Below are 14,689 nucleotides of genomic sequence, written 5' to 3'. Positions count from 1 at the left end.
CCTTGGATATAATGCTTATTACAACTTACTTTAAAGACAAATAATGTAGATTGGAGCCCCTTATAAAAGCTGGCACTTGTTCCTACTCCTAGACTATTGGTTTTGAGAAAAGGCTTTGACTTTATCCACTCCAATCAAGAGAAGCCTTCCTCTCATACTTGATTATGTGGGTCTTAATTGACCTCCTTAGAGTGAGATGATCAAGGGGTGCATTGTAGGTTATGGAGAGAATCCCTCATTGTAGAGTCTGGTAAAACTTAGCACCTTTTTGAGTTCAGCTTGCTGGCAGCCCACCTTGGGAGCCAGGGACAGAAGCTTATGATTTTTTTCCCTTGGCCTCTAGTGGCAGAACTTAATCCTCCTTTCCCCAGTAGTGTTCTAGACCCTCAGACAATATGAAATACAACCTCTCCTAAATAGGCACAAATCCCTAACCCCCAGTGGAAGATTTCCAAGTTGGGAAATTCACTATTTTTAGGAAGTTTTTATCAAACTAAAGTCTCTGTTCCCCACTGTTCCAGATTCTGACCCTGTAGTCATGAGCACGGTTACTAGTGCATGTTATAGCTCCTTGGTAGTATTGAAGCCCCTTGAGGGCTGCTTTGTCTGGATCCCTTGTGTTTACCACTACAGACACAGTAGTGATGTTTGTTGAATTGACCTGATCTTGAAAACACCTGCTTCTCTCCCTCCTCCCCCCAAAAAAATCTTTTGTTCTTCAGTTCTGCTTCCCCCAGTCCCTTCTGCCAGCCCATCATCATCCTGGTGACCCTCCAGGTTGATCCTGTTCATCCTAAAATGTGGTGCCTAAAATAGTGGCCCCGATCTTTAGGATGAACAACATGCTTTTCTTAATAGTTTAGGCTGCTTGGCAGTGTAAGTATCATAATTTCCATTTTTCAGATGCTGATAAGTTCTATTCCTCAGTCTAAATTTATAAATTTATGTATATTCCTTTTGACCTGACCAAACCTATTATTTGAATGACTCTCATTTTGGCATTGGTGTTTTTTGGGGGGAGTTGTGTTTTTATTCTGTAAATTACCAGAAGCTGCCTGTTTTTTCTCCCTTCCCCCTGCCTAGCTCCCCTTATTACCACTTACCCCCCCCACCACCACACACACACACACACACACACACACACACACACACACACACACAGACACACAGACACATATAAATTGGGTCTTCCAGTGATTCTAAAAGTGACCTCTGCTGGAGAGGAGCTCTGTCTGCTGAATCTTTCAGCTCTTGTTTGTCTTCAAAGCTCCTGAGTCTCTCCAGCCAGATCATCTACCTGGGCTGGTCCTGGGTAGGGCTCTTGGATCCCATTATCTATCCTTCATTAACACAAATACAACATAGATCTGAATATAAATTCCACTTTTCCTCTAGTTCTTACTTGGACCAACTCTTAGTGCAGTATGTAATTGGTGTTAATATTCAGTGTAACCCTACATTTATCAGTTCAGCAAAAATGTATTTACTGTTCAGAATGCCCTGTCCTTGGTGTGAAATGAAGATGAAAACCATATAATGCCTTGCTATTAGAGTTTATAGTTAAGCAGGATAGAATGGGACAAAGACAGGAACTAGACTACAATTCTAGAAAATTGAAGGGTCGAGAAAACCTTTTCATTTGGGGATACAGCAAAAACTTCATGGAGAAGTCTGAGACATCTGGACTGGGCCTTCCAAGGGAAGGAGGAACTTCAGCAGATGGAAATGGAGAGAGGGGAGGGGAAGATGAGGAAGTGCCTTCCAGACCAGTGGCTAGGCAACAGGAATAGTGAGTGATCTGGTCTAGAAAAGAAGGTAGGCCAGCTTTGTTAGAGGAGAAGCTATTTGAAGGGAAGTTTGAACCAATTCTATAGTTTTCTTCTCCCTTATATGTTTCTACTTCCTAACATCCCAGCTAGTCAGAGGAAAAGGTTTGCTTGTTGGCATTTTGAGTAGGAAACAGTAATTATGAGAACAGGCTAATATTTATTTCTCTGTCACTTTATCATTTACAAAGCATTTTCAAGCTCACGGAGCTTAAGGAAGTGTTTTAAAGAAGACCATAGTATTCTCATTTTATGGATTGAAAGAAAGAACTGAGACCTGAGAAAGGAGGTTCTTCTCAACCTCTAAGCTCCCAGGTGAAAGATTTGGCCTCAAACATCCTCCCTCCCTGTCCTGTCTCCCTGGGAGCTGCCTTGGTTTGAACTCTAGAAAATGTTTCCCAGAAAGTGGGGGGAAGTTCCAGGACCAAAGGGCTGTGTTGTTTGGTGCCCCAGGAGCAACAAGGAGGAATGCCCTTTCTCCTGAACTGCCTCTGACTCAGTCATATCCCTTGAACTACAATTGGAGAACATTCCTTTGGGTTCAGATTTAGCACTGCAGCTTATTAAGTGGAGCAAGTCTTAATCTCTCTAGTCTAAGCTTGCTACCTCCTTCATATGATGAGGAAGAAAGGGTAGCTTTCAACAAATACTTTCTTAAGCACCTTAGTTGTAAGACATTGTGATCAGTGCTGGCAATACAAAGGCAGGGCTGCCATTTTACCAAAATGAACTAAATACATCATGGCTCTACATCCTGTGAGCTTTCACTGACCCTGACTAGGGCTTGCCCACATCTCAGAACAGCCACTTGTGCCCAGCCTGACACCATCCATTCACTTACAGCTTCCCCAGCAATGAGAGGCTGTACACATGTCTCTTGTTCTCTGCTATTCAGTAGTACAATTCAGCAAAAACTGCCCATGCAGAGCCAGTCACAAGCCCTTTTCCTCATGGGCTCAGAGGCTAAAACAGGAATGAGGCCTTAGCCTTAGGCGGGGAAGGGACACAAGCCTAGGCAAGGCTTTCCAGAATGGATTTTTGAACAGGAGGTAGTTGGATTGGACTTTTACAGCCCAATTTCTTCAGCCTGAAGAAAAAGAGAAGAAAGATTCAGGGGCCGAAGAGCTCTGTGAAGAGAGATGGAATTGAACTTGAAAGGGGAACGGGGCAGTTTACAGTTTTGGAACTAGCATGTGTAGGGTCAGAAAACAGGTTCCAGTTCCTGTTCCATTGCTTCATAGCTCTGTGACCATAAGTAATCACCTAATCCTTCCAAGCCTCAGTTTCCTCCCTCTAAAATAGGGGCTAATGGTGAGAAAAGCTCTTTATAAATGAATTGTGGTGTCAGGGGAGAGGTGGGTTAGTCACCTTGACTCTGGAGTCAAGACAGAACTATTGAAGATTATTCTTCAGGCACTTTAGGAGAAAAATTATCCAGGTAATGGCAGGAGAGACTAGTGGTTGGGGATGGTTTGTGCGAGGCCTGGAAACCTGAACACGTGGATTAGAACTGAGTTCAGATTGTGTTGCTCTTTTCCGCATTGCCTTTAACACTCCCTTTCTTTTTTCTCTGCAGGAAAGAATCTCTATACAAATGAATACGTAGCTATCAAGTTGGTAAGTGCTTCTCCTTTGCTCCCCTTTGCCCCCCCTCCTTTTTTTTAGGTTTTTGCAAGGCAAATGGGGTTAAGTGGCTTACCCAAGGCCACACAGCTAGGTAATTATTAAGTGTCTGAGACCAGATTTGAACCCAGGTACTCCTGACTCCAGGGCCCTTGCTTTATCCACCGTGCCACCTAGCTGCCCCATTGCCCCCTTTTTCTCATGACAATGTTGAATTGTTTTTCCCCACCCTGACCTTACAGAGACAACATTAATTTGCCAAGTCCTGACCTTAGTAGAGTTGTCTTTCAATTCAGCCAACCCCATGGTGGGGAGAGGGAATTTTTTTAAAAATTCAAAAGGGAGATAAATAGTGTCCAGCTCAGCTTTAAACCAACAGCCAACACCAAGATGAGGGGGGCAGAGTATGTTGAGTGTGTGGTGGGAGTCTGAGGGAGAAGAGGGCACCATGGGCTTGAACAGTCAGTAGTAGATGGGGGTAGAGCTATTAAACCTGTGCAGTGAAGCTGAGCTAGACTCATCGGTCATTGATGCTGGCTTAGTGGACAGCAACTAGCCTTAACCCATTTCACTGTGGCCAGGGGCTCTTCTTCCTACAGGCCCGGGCAATGAGAAACCTAAAATCTGACTTCCCTGGAGCTTCTCCAGTGTGCCCCCTCAGCAGAGCCTGCCCCTTGCCCTGGGGCCAGAGTAACAGGATGAAATAAGAACATTGCATTGGGAGTTGGATGCCCCAGGTTCCGATCCTGCCTTGGCTGTTTACTCTGTGACCTGGGGCAATCCCTTTCCTTTTTTGAACCTTAATTTCCTTGTCTGTAAGATGAAAGAAGTTTAAGGAGTTGGACTGGATGATCTTTTAAAGTCTCTTCCAGGTTTAAGTCCTGTGATTGAGCTTTCAGGAATGGACCCTTTCTGGCAATTGTAACTCTTCCAGCATCCTGCATATCTGACTTTTGCCTCACTAGACCTTAACTTCAATCTAGGAGAGAGAAAAATAGATCATCTTACTCTAATGGAAAACTTTGTCTCTTCCCTACATTAAAGTGTGTGGGTGGGTGGGGAATGACACAAAGGACTGATTTTAGCAATGCACAGAAGGACTTGGTCACTTTTTATTTTCCAGTTGTGAAATAGCAAAACATCAATTACAATTTTCTTAGGTCTGTGTTGCTTCCCACACCCTTCAAAGCAAGGGGACTCAGAGCTCCATGCCTGCAGCTTGAGGAGAGGCTACAGGTCTGGAGCTGTCACCAGTCATCCAGACTCTGTCTGGCCACTGGACTATGATGACTCTGGAAGAGAGAGCTAGGCTGATGACTTTGTGTGACTGCCTCACTTCACAAGACATTACCCAGACCATTATGCCATTTTTAAAGCACAAGGGTCACAAGTTAGAGAACCCACCCCAGGTGTTCACCTGGACTATTTGTGCCCAACCCATGGTAGAGCATTCTACGCTCATATCATTCGGATCAGCCACAGTCGGGTATGCTGTAACTTGGCTTTAACAGTGATGTCACTTTGTTCCTCTCTGAGAACGAAGGACAAGAACCAACCATCCTAGCCTAGGGACTCTGAGCTCCACATCTCCAGCTTTAGGAGAGTCTTCACTGAGCCGTCCATACTCCCTCACTCTGGCCTTCTGGTAACCCATAACACAGGTGGTCAGAGTTGGGGCTCATGGGGCTTAGAACAGAGTGAAACCCACTGATGCCCACAAGAACCATGTGGCTGCAACCATGACTTCCTGGAAATTCTTGCCACTGAACTAGAGAATATCAGCAAAAGAAAGCCCCAGAAGACAGAACATCTGAGAAGGAAAGTACCATAGGAGGGAGAATCATAGAATCTTAAGAGCTCATCTAGTTCAACGCCCAAAGAGAAGAGCAGCTTGCCCAAGATCACACTGTAATTCAGTGACAGAGCCTGGACTCAAACCCACTAAGTGGGGCCAATTTTATATCTCAGGTTGATCTGTGAAATTAGTTTACATTAATGTTTAGTGACCTGCATCAAATAAATCCAAGACCATGGGTTCCATCTTGATATAACTCAGTCAATTCTACTCTGTTCCCTTTGCATGTCCTCAACCATTAGTCCAAGGCAGCTTCTTCCCAGAAAGAGAACCTCAGCCACAAGATGGGTCCATCAGCCCTGCTGGAGATGCCAGCTGGACCAGAGGCCAGACTGTAGCAGCTGGGCTCAGGACAATCAGTTCCATGGAGTCTGGTTCTGCCCAGGATTTAGAGGAATAGCCTCAAGTGCCAGAATCCAGAGGTCCCCTCTGCAAGTTCTTCCCTTCATGAGGGATTTTTTAATGGAGTCCCCCTTCCTGAGAGTTCAGTAGACCCTCTTGAATTATCTTGATCTGATCCTTTTTATGAGATTCCAGTGATCAGACTCCTAGTGAAAACAATCTTATTTCTGACTTGGGAAGAGGAAGAACTGTTCTTCCTTGGGGGAGATGCAGCCCATCTCCTGGACCCATTCATATCATTAACTGTGGCCTCTGCCTCTTGTTCTTTTTCCTTCCCTCCCTCCCTACCCTCTAAAGGAACCTATAAAGTCCAGAGCCCCGCAGCTGCATTTGGAGTACCGGTTTTACAAACAGCTCGGCAGTTCAGGTAAGGAGATGTGCTCCGGGTCAGGGATCGCCTCACAGGAGCCAGGGGAGGCAGTGTCGGGGTTGAAGAAATATTATTCTAGCGTGAGATTCAAGACACCCATGTTCAAGGCCCAACTCTGCTGTATGACCTTGGGTGAGTTGCTTCCCTTACCTGGGGCCTCAGTTTCCCCCTTTGTTAAATGAAGGAGTTAGACTCTATGATCCCTAAGATCCCTTCCAGCTCTGACCTCCAGTGAACCACCAATAACTTCCCAGGTCTTTTGGCCCATCCCTAGCCTGCCATCTGAACTGAGGCCTAGGACCACCTCCCCCAGCCACTTTCCAGTTTTTTGACAAACCAAATACTGGGGTAGATAAGTGTATTCCTTCAGTGGAATAAGAGAGACAGTATAAGAGCTGTCCCAGTCTGCAGTCAGAAATTAAACTGGGTGTACTCCAGAGTGCTGTGGGAAGTCAGAGGAGATGGGGAGCTCACTTGGGGATAGGGTGGTTGGAAAGGTGAAGTGTGAGGAAGAGAAGTGGTCACTGGTCAACCCCCCAGACAGCGAGGAGCCTCCCTAGAATGCAGCAAGCATAGTCAGAGAGCTGTGTGGGCCAAACAGTTTCCAGCAGTAGAAGACATCACTCATCTGGGGACAGTGGAAAGAACCTGACTGAATGTCAGGAGGCCTGGGCTGGAGGCCTAGTTCCACCATTGACTTAGAGTGTGACCTTGGGCAAGTCACACACACATACACACACACACCCTCTCCATCTCTGTCTCTCTCTGTCTCTCTCTCTCTCTCTCTCTCTGTCTCTCTCTCTCTCCCTCCCCTCCCCTCCCCCCTTGGTAATTTATGGGAGATCCAGGACCATCTCTTAGGAAGAAGATGAACATGATCAGATAGTACCAAGATGGTGAGGGTAATGGAATCCACACCATTGGGGGCAAGAAGCCTTGAGCAGGAGGACATGGTGGACATGCTAGTCTCCACATACAGCCCTGGGAGGGAGACCAGAGTGACCTCAGTGGTCTCCACAATGGGAATTTAGAGCTGGAAGGATTTTTAAAGATCATCAAGTCCAACCTCCTTGCTTTAGAGGGAAAATGACTTGCCCCAGGTCACCCAGGTGGCCGTCAGTCCCGAGCCCAGAGCCAGGGTTCTTTCCGCTCCCCTGTCACCTCACTGCTCACGTCTCCACTATCCTTTCCTATTCCTTCATCTCATGCAGAAGGGATTCCTCAGGTTTATTACTTTGGCCCGTGTGGGAAATACAATGCCATGGTGCTGGAGCTGCTGGGACCCAGTCTGGAAGACCTGTTTGACTTGTGCGACCGGACATTCACTCTGAAGACTGTGCTGATGATTGCCATCCAGCTGGTATGGGCCTGTAGGAGCCCCACCCCCACCCTGGGGTGGGGGTGGGGGGGCGTGTCGGGGATCTGGCTGGAGGAGGAGGGAAGTAAAGTGTCTGCAGGATAGACCAGAGAGGGTCTCAGACCCTGTCTCTGGGAGCCTGAGGGCCCACAGAAGAGCAGTGATGGGAGTAGAGAAGAAGATGGGGCACAGAGGGCAATTAGGACAGCAAGCCTAGAGGAAGAATTCAGCCAGCTCCAGAGACTGGGAGAGAGGCTGAGAAGACCCTGACAGTATGTTGGAGGGACTCGCTCTTTCTGCCCCAAACCCAGGGGCTCCAGGCCCCCCTGGTCCTTGCTTCAGGTGCCATCTCTCCGGTAGGCGGAGCTTGTGATTCTGACAGTTCTTGGGGGGGAGCAGGCTCATCCTCTTGTCCATCATCTGTAGTGTTATGAGGTCAACTAAAGAACTTCTGCTTTCCCAGGTGCCCATCCCAGAGCTTCCCCACATGGATTTACTTCTGAGGGCCAGATAAGAGGATGGTTTCCACCACCCCACCACCCCCATCCCTCATAGTCATTCTATGACTGTCCTGAACCATGGGCCCAACACTGGCTCTCTCCTGTCCCCTTTGCAGCCTAAAGAGGCCCCTTTTGTTAGTCTGGCCTCAAGAGCCATGAAATGTTTTCTGTTTTTGTCATCTTCCTCTTCCTCTGGTTGGAGGAGTAATCAAGTAGGTGAGAAGCCAGACCTGTCCTGGGCTCCCTGAATTCCAGGTCCCCAGACTCACACAGGGTGAGGGCAGGGAGAGAACAAGGGGCGGGGCCAGGCCAGGTCAGGAGCAAGCTCGGCCACATGCTCCATGCTCCCTAGATCACTCGGATGGAATATGTCCACACCAAGAGCCTGATCTACCGGGACGTGAAGCCGGAGAACTTCTTGGTGGGTCGGCCAGGGAGCAAGCGCCAACACACCATCCACATCATTGACTTTGGCCTGGCCAAGGAGTACATTGACCCCGAGACCAAAAAGCACATCCCCTACCGCGAGCACAAGAGCCTCACGGGCACGGCACGCTACATGAGCATCAACACCCACTTGGGGAAAGGTAACTGCCCAGGGGGCCCCAGGAGGGAGGGAGCAGTGTCATGGGGGTGAGGCTGGCAGCTTGGGTGACCCCTCACCCACAGCCCATGATGTGATAGAGAGGAGCAGCCCTGGGGAAGGGCACGGGTGGACAGCCTGCTGTCCTAGGGGGCACCTGGAGGGTTTGTAAACAGTAGAGGAGGAGGAGGAGTTAAGGTGGAAGTTTAGAGGCCCCGTTAGATGTAGTTTCCTACAAGACCCCACCAAGCCTGTCCCAGAGCCTCAAACCCCACCCCTCAAGGTCTCCTCTCCCAAGGGCTAGGCCTTGGAGGGTATGCAAAGGCCCATCCCAGGAGGGCCAGGCTGGAAGGAGACAGGGTGAGGGGAGATCATCAACATTCCAGGACTTCTAGGAGAGAGAACAGCCCTAGTTCCCAGTGGTGCCTTTGCAGGCCAGCAGCTCTGAGGGTTCTGAGGGTCTGATCAGGGCAGGAGGCCTCATTTCAGGCAAAAGAACTGTCTCCTTGCTTGGCCAGGAGCTTCTATGGAAAGGAATGGTGTTTCCATACTGGCTCACCATGGAGCTGGGCTTCCTGCTTTTGGCAAAGAATCTCTGCTTGTGGTGGAAGGGGTGGGCTGGCGCTAACACTCAGGCCAGTGGCATTAGAAAGTTTTGACAAGGGGCGGCTAGGAGGTGCAGTGGAGCCACTTAACCCCATTTGCCTTGGAAAAAAAACTTAAAAAAAATATAAAGTTGTTTTAAAAATAAAAATAAAGAAAATAAAAAAAAGTTTTGACAAATCCCATTACATAAAGCACCAATGTAGGCAACAGGCAGCATCACCTGCAAGTGGAGGAGGGGGGTTGCTCCAGGGGAGGACGGAGGAGAAAGAAAGTAGCCTCTGTGCCCAGGACCTCACAGGCTCATTGACTGAGGTGGTGATGGGCTTCCCCTGTCCTCTTTCAGAGCAGAGTCGGCGGGATGACCTGGAAGCACTCGGCCACATGTTCATGTACTTTCTCCGTGGAAGCCTCCCCTGGCAAGGTCTTAAGGTAAAGAGTGACCAGTGCAGGAGGGCTGAGGAGCTCAGAACCAGGGGGCGAACTCCGGAGTACCCTGGCCCCTTGAGCCAGACTTCTGAAGAGTGGCTGATCACATGCACACCCTGGGCCATCTTTGCATCTGGTTCATTAAATTAGTGGTCTGCATTTGGAGAGTCCTGAGTTTTGTTACATCAGGACCTCATCTGTTTGCTTTGGCTCCTTGAAGATCAGAGAGGAGCTGGGAGGGCTTTTCTCTTGACAAGGCAGTTTGCCAGAGAACCAAGATTGGGCTGCCCCACATCAGCCCTCTGTCCTGGTAGACCAAAGTCTGATTTCCTACGTTAGTCCAAAGCTACTATCTGTCTCCTGCAGCTGAGCAGTCAAAAATGGGCCACAGTTGACCTGGACCTTGGGGGTCCCCACTCAGGCTCCCAGCTTCACTGACAGCTTAGGGACTGGTGCCAAGGGGAGGTTTAACAGGAGCCATAGGGATCCAGATGCACGAAGGTGCCATTGTGGACTTGTGGGCAGAGGGAAGTGCTGTTTTTCACCATCTCAAGAGGGTCTGGCAGTGCAGCAGATACTCCTCAGGAAGCTGCCTGACCCTGGACAACCAGAGACTGATGGTGCCCCCCAGGATCAGAGAGTCCCCAGGCTCTGGCTCTGCCTCTGCCTCTGCCTCTGCCTCTGCCTCACCAGAGGGTGAGTCCTGACCTTGGGCCCAATTGTGGGCTTTCCCCCCTAGGCAGACACCCTGAAAGAACGGTATCAGAAGATTGGAGACACCAAGAGAGCCACGCCCGTTGAGGTCCTCTGTGAGAACTTCCCAGGTGAGCATCCCTTTCTCCTCACAGCCTTGGCCCCTGCAGTGATGCCCCTTGGGGTCAATCTCATCAGAAGGATCAGTGGTTTAGGTCTAGTCCCTGATCCCTAGCCACAAGACCAGAGAGGTTCCCATAATTCTCCTGACTGAGATTTCAAGTCTAATGTGACCTTCAGGAAAGACCCCTGGGACTTTGGGCAAGTGACTGGCTGAACCCTCAGATCCTGAGTGGGTGCTGCTCCAAGGCCCCTTTGGGGTAGCCAGGAGGATCAAGGCACTGATGCCAAGTCCAGTTCCCTTCAAAGTCAGAATCTGTGCCCCAAACAGATGACCATGAGAAAGCGCCCCTTGTAAGGGTGGACTTCTTCAGATCATCCCCCTCAGATTATCCCTCACCCCTGCATATCTCTACAGAGGAGATGGCCACGTACCTGCGCTATGTTCGACGGCTGGATTTCTTCGAGAAGCCCGACTATGACTATCTGCGGAAACTCTTCACGGACCTGTTTGACCGGCATGGATTCGTGTTTGATTATGAATATGACTGGGCTGGAAAACCCCTGGTAGGGCAACCCCCCACCCCAGCCCAGAGACCTGCACCATTTCAGCTTTGCCCCAACTCAGTCCTATACCTGGGAGGCTAAAGGGGACCTAGGGGTTTGGGGTGGAACAGATGACTGGAATGTTACTTGCCTTCCTACCCTATCCTGGGAGGGAGAGGGATCTCAGACATTTGACCCACCCAACCTTCTATTCTGCCTTCTAGCCAACCCCAATTGGCACCATGCACAGTGAAGTCACTGTCCAGCCAGTGAACCGGGACAAGGCTCAGTCCCACACCAAACACCAGGTGAGGACACTGTCTGTCTCCCCACGTGGGCTCTCTATAGGGCCCTGGGTTAGTAGGTACTGGAGACATAAAAAAGAGGTGACCACGTCCTGCCCTGAGATCAGTCTAGAAAGGCATCTGATGTGATGGGGCCAAGGTGGGCCCACTTGAGAGTGCCCAGGTGGGCACGGCCAGACTGAGGAGCTAAGAGGAAAGGGTATTTGGAGCAGGACTATGCAGTGTCTCAGACTTTGGCCTTTGATCCTAGTTAAATAAAAGGAGCCTCAGGTGACTAGGTGGCACAGTGGATAGAACACTGGCCCTGGAGTCAGGAGGACCTGAGTTCAAATGTAGCCTCAGACAATAATTACCTAGCCAGGTGACCTTAGGCAATTCAGTTAACCTCATTGCCTTGCAAAAGCAAAAAACCAAACCAAAACAACAAAAAAGAAAACCAACCTGCCAGAGCGCAGGGGTCACTTGAATGAATGAGGAAGGTGATTTAGGCAGCCTGGGCGAAGGAGGGTCAGAGAGGAAGCTGAGGCTCAGAGCTAGCATGAGGGAGAACATGGTGCCATGGTCCTGTGCCTCCTGCATGTCGAGTAGTTCATCTCCTGAGCTCCTTGATGAGTGGTGACCTGTACTGGGAGAGGGACTTGGAACATCATTGTACCTTGTAACATTTCCCCAATGATAAAATGACCTCGCCAACCTCGACAGGGAGGACACTAAGGCACTGCCCCAGCTGGGCTGCTGGGGCTCATGTGTGCACTGTCCATCCTCCCCTCTTGCTTCCCCTAGGTGATGAGCTCCACCAATGGTGAACTAAACACTGATGACCCCACAGCTGGCCACTCCAATGCCCCCATCACGGCCCCCGCAGAAGTGGAGGTGGCCGACGAAACAAAGTAAGTCCTTAAGATTCATAGAGAGCAGGAAAAGTCCTGCCCTCAAGGAGCTTCCAGTCTGACAGGGGATATAGCCCCCAGGCTGTATCTCCAAGCCCTGTACATTATAAATGGAGGGTCATGTTAGAGGGGAAAACCAGAAGGAGAGCAAGGGTCTGTGTAGGAGGGATGACCAGAGAACATGTGTGAGGACCAACTAGGAAGCCAGTGTCCCTAGATCCTAGGGGAGGATTGAAGCAACTTTTCTATTGGATCTACAGGGGAGAGAGAGTTCACTGGAGGGTGCTGAGTAGGGGCTTGGTACCTTTGTGTAGCAGAATATACAACTATAAGACCATCAGGGAAGCTGGGCACTAGCAGTTAGGATCAGAAAAGGGGGTGGAAGGATGTCTGGTCTAAAACACTCAGACTGGTGATTTGGGGTGGGATGTTCAGGACAGAGACGCGAAAACGTGTGCAGTGGCAGGAGAAGGGAGGGAGTCTAAGGACAGATGAAGTCACCAGTGATCAATTAACATCAGTAAACATACTAACATTCTACTGTGCCTACTATGAACCCCACACTAAGCCTGGAGCAGGGGGTCCCCATTTGACAGATGGTAAACAGGCAGGCAACGAAGCCTCAGAGGCCAAAGCTGAACTCGAGTCTTCCCGACTCTAGTCTTCCAATTGAGAGAGAGTAGAGAAGGGGGTCCAGGCCAGGAGGGGGTACCTGGTGGGAGGGGAACCAAGAGACCAGTGTCACAGAAACCCAGAGGAGAGAGTCCTAAGGGGAGGAGGGGGCCCCATTGTCCCATGCAGTAAAGGGCAAGGGGACATGGATTAGGAAGAGGGGGATCACCTTTATCAAGGCCAAGGTTTTCTTGCAGGGGAGGGCAGAGGAAGGGGACCATCCCCTTGTTGGTTGAGGAATGGTCTGAACCATGTTTATTGCAAAGGGTAGAGGTGAGACAAGTGGGATTAGAGACATCAAGTCTAGGCTGGGTTTGGGGAGGTGCCCGGGTGCCATTGTGTTTTGTGGAGCAGGGTCAGCCAGGGTCAGACGGGCAGGCAGTGAGGGGATGGAGAGCAGAGCTTCCCCCAGACAGCCAGAAAGGGGAAACAGAAGGAAAACTCCTAGGCAGAGGCCCTTCTCTGTGGGACTTGAGAGACAAAGGCCTCTGGGCCAGGGAGAGCAGTGCCTGCGGGAGGGAAGCCAGGCATGTTCCAGTCCTCTGTTAGCCCTTTGTGTCAGAGGGCCGGCCCTGGTGACAGCCAGGATGGCAAGGCAATGATAGCCCCTCACCTGTTCTCTTGGCCCTCCAGGTGCTGCTGTTTCTTCAAGAGGAGGAAGAGGAAATCCACACAGCGGCACAAGTGAGCCTCTGGGGCCCAGGCGGACCGACCGGAGCTCTGTCGTCTCCACCCTTTCTGGCCCCAGAGATGGCAGGTGGCCCCTGCCTGTGGCCCTGCCACCTGCAGCCGGGGCAGGGGGCGGCCAGGAGAGAGGCCAGGAACAGAGAAGCCAGGGGAGGAAGGGGGACCACTAGCCCCAGTCCCCGCCCCCCTGGGCCCAGGGGTCACCTACTCCAAGCAAGACTTTGGCAGAAATTCCTACATCTGTGTCTCGTCCAGTCCACCTTGAGAGCGCTAACTATTTAAAAACCACACACCGAGGAACGAACCGAAGCCCATAAAGAAAGCACTTCCCCCCCCCCCCCTTCCCTTCACCGTTCAGTTTGATATTTGACTTGCGTGCATCAGGGATCAAGCCCCCGCAGACTCTGTCTCCACATGTGCGCTTAGGTCTAAGGTGAAGCCTGGGAGACTCTCATGTCTCCATCCTCCTCAGTTTGACCTTCACCACTTAGTGTTATAAAATCCAGCCTTTTTTTCTTCATATCTCAGAAAGGCCATTTTCTCATGGTGGGGGGAAGAGGGAGTTGAGGCAGCTTCTCGGTTGTTGAGGCGCCACCCCCTCTCCCCTTGTATGTCTTCTTTGGGGGCTGGGCTTTGCCTTGTTACCTGTGCACTTTTGATCATCCAATGGTTCTTGTCGGGGAGGGGGCAGAATCTAGGAGCAAGATGAGGGAGGTGGAAGTATATATGGGGTGGGGTATTCTGAAACCAAAGGGAAGGGGGAAACCAGTCCCCACAGCTGGGAAAGTAGATGCCACCCCACAGTCTCACCCATCATGCAGTCTGCATGGTCTTTTTTTCCCCTCATTTCCTTCCCCTACCCTTCCCCATCCTAATCGGAGCCAAAAATGCTGCACCAAAGCCCTGGGGAATCTGGGTCTCCCCTGGAAGGGCAGGATGGGGGTCCAGGACAGGGCTGCTTACCACAGCCACGTCCCCTCTCACACCCCCCATCCACCTCGGGGAAAGGCGAGCTCAGCCGGCTGTACCCCAGAATGGTGGCGCGGCCTGGCGAGCAGCCAGGAGAGGTCTACAGTGGGTACCTGGGCCCTGTTTGGTGGCCCTGGGACGAGGCAGAGGGGCTAAAACCCCCCCTGCCTCCAATGCTGTCCCAAACCCGATCCTCTCCCACCCCCACCCCACCCCACCCCCTGCTCACTGAAGGCTGTCCAGACTCGAGGCCAGCCTG

General features: G+C 50.5%; 1 protein-coding gene across 7 annotated transcripts in view; it reads left to right on the top strand.

Moving 5' to 3' along the window:
* Positions 1–14,689, top strand: part of CSNK1G2 (casein kinase 1 gamma 2) — a 91,179-nt gene that overhangs the window by 75,881 nt on the left and 609 nt on the right. For 5 of the 7 annotated variants that reach the window (XM_074204658.1, XM_074204655.1, XM_074204657.1 and 2 more), the window contains 10 exons: positions 3,403–3,443; positions 6,004–6,208; positions 7,288–7,436; positions 8,286–8,520; positions 9,466–9,551; positions 10,288–10,372; positions 10,780–10,928; positions 11,132–11,215; positions 11,996–12,102; positions 13,408–13,458. In XM_074204658.1, coding sequence (XP_074060759.1) covers positions 3,403–3,443; positions 6,004–6,208; positions 7,288–7,436; positions 8,286–8,520; positions 9,466–9,551; positions 10,288–10,372; positions 10,780–10,928; positions 11,132–11,215; positions 11,996–12,102; positions 13,408–13,458 — 1,192 coding nt within the window. The remainder of the gene's footprint in view (positions 1–3,402; positions 3,444–6,003; positions 6,209–7,287; positions 7,437–8,285; positions 8,521–9,465; positions 9,552–10,287; positions 10,373–10,779; positions 10,929–11,131; positions 11,216–11,995; positions 12,103–13,407; positions 13,459–14,689) is intronic. The other 2 variants (XM_074204660.1, XM_074204662.1) reach the window with 1 other exon arrangement.

The sequence above is a fragment of the Macrotis lagotis genome, chromosome X (assembly GCF_037893015.1).
Source record: "Macrotis lagotis isolate mMagLag1 chromosome X, bilby.v1.9.chrom.fasta, whole genome shotgun sequence".
Taxonomy (NCBI): domain Eukaryota; kingdom Metazoa; phylum Chordata; class Mammalia; order Peramelemorphia; family Peramelidae; genus Macrotis; species Macrotis lagotis.
Note: the sequence above shows the minus strand (reverse complement) of the source record. Positions and strands in the feature narration are given on the sequence as shown.